At 39.9% G+C, this 919-nt stretch overlaps 1 protein-coding gene across 1 annotated transcript in view; it reads left to right on the top strand.

The window, feature by feature from the left end:
- The first annotated feature begins 373 nt into the window (after positions 1-373).
- Aldh (Aldehyde dehydrogenase) overlaps positions 374-919 on the top strand; it is a 55,704-nt gene continuing 55,158 nt past the window's right edge. The window contains exon 1 of the mRNA XM_068366852.1: positions 374-628. Coding sequence (XP_068222953.1) covers positions 497-628 — 132 coding nt within the window. The 5' untranslated portion in view covers positions 374-496. The remainder of the gene's footprint in view (positions 629-919) is intronic.

Below are 919 nucleotides of genomic sequence, written 5' to 3'. Positions count from 1 at the left end.
TCTAATCTACAAAAACAGGATACTATATTTTTGACCGTCTCATACTGTAATACAGAAATAAAAAAATTTTGTCCACAGGAAAAGATGAAAGTGGCATATTATGCAGGCCTACCATATATTTATCTATCTGGCAACATGTAGCATCGGAGTATTTTTTTTAACAATACATTCACGTACTAAGTTGGCCCATAAAACGTACACAAATATATACGACCTCGGTAAATAAATTATCAATATGATTACAGTGTACTTATTTGTGTTTTTACTAAACTAACAAGATTTTATAGTAGTATGGTGACTATATGTACGATTATCAGAGCCCAGGCACCCGATGTTGCCATCTTGTTGGTCGGTGTTGTTTGTCAGCTTCGTCGCTGCTTCTTCTTCAGTCAGCTGCTCAAACTCAGTCACTTTGTGTGTTGAAGTGACAGTGTGACGTTGGGAGGCTCTATTCTCCTTTCTCGTCTATCTGTGGTGTTTATTTCATTTCTTCACCATGTTGAGATCAGCCCTTAGGAAGACTTCTCTGTTGCGGACTGCTGCAAAGTCTAATTTACCGGCGTCAGCAGCGTATTCAGCGCCTGCAATACCACAACCCATAACGCAGCCTGACATTCCCTACACAGGGGTACGTATGTTATAACTTCACCAAGTGATCGTAACCTACCTGTTCGCTCAGTAATTTCAATCTTGAGGTAATATTTTTAATGTTTTGTCATCGGTGGATCCAAGTACACCCTTATGTAGGTCCAACAAGGATGTGTTTAGGACGTTCTGGTGTTTACTCTCCTCATTTTTATTCCGTATCGTTGTGTATTTCAGTAGGATTCGTGCGAATATTTATGAAATAACGTTTCCCATCCTTAACTCCCCCTGATATCCGATACCGTGTCTTGAAGTTGCCTGTGTTTCCCTGCGT

This window comes from Palaemon carinicauda, chromosome 44 (assembly GCF_036898095.1).
Source record: "Palaemon carinicauda isolate YSFRI2023 chromosome 44, ASM3689809v2, whole genome shotgun sequence".
Taxonomy (NCBI): Eukaryota; Metazoa; Arthropoda; class Malacostraca; order Decapoda; family Palaemonidae; genus Palaemon; species Palaemon carinicauda.
This window is presented reverse-complemented; position numbering and strand designations above follow the sequence as displayed.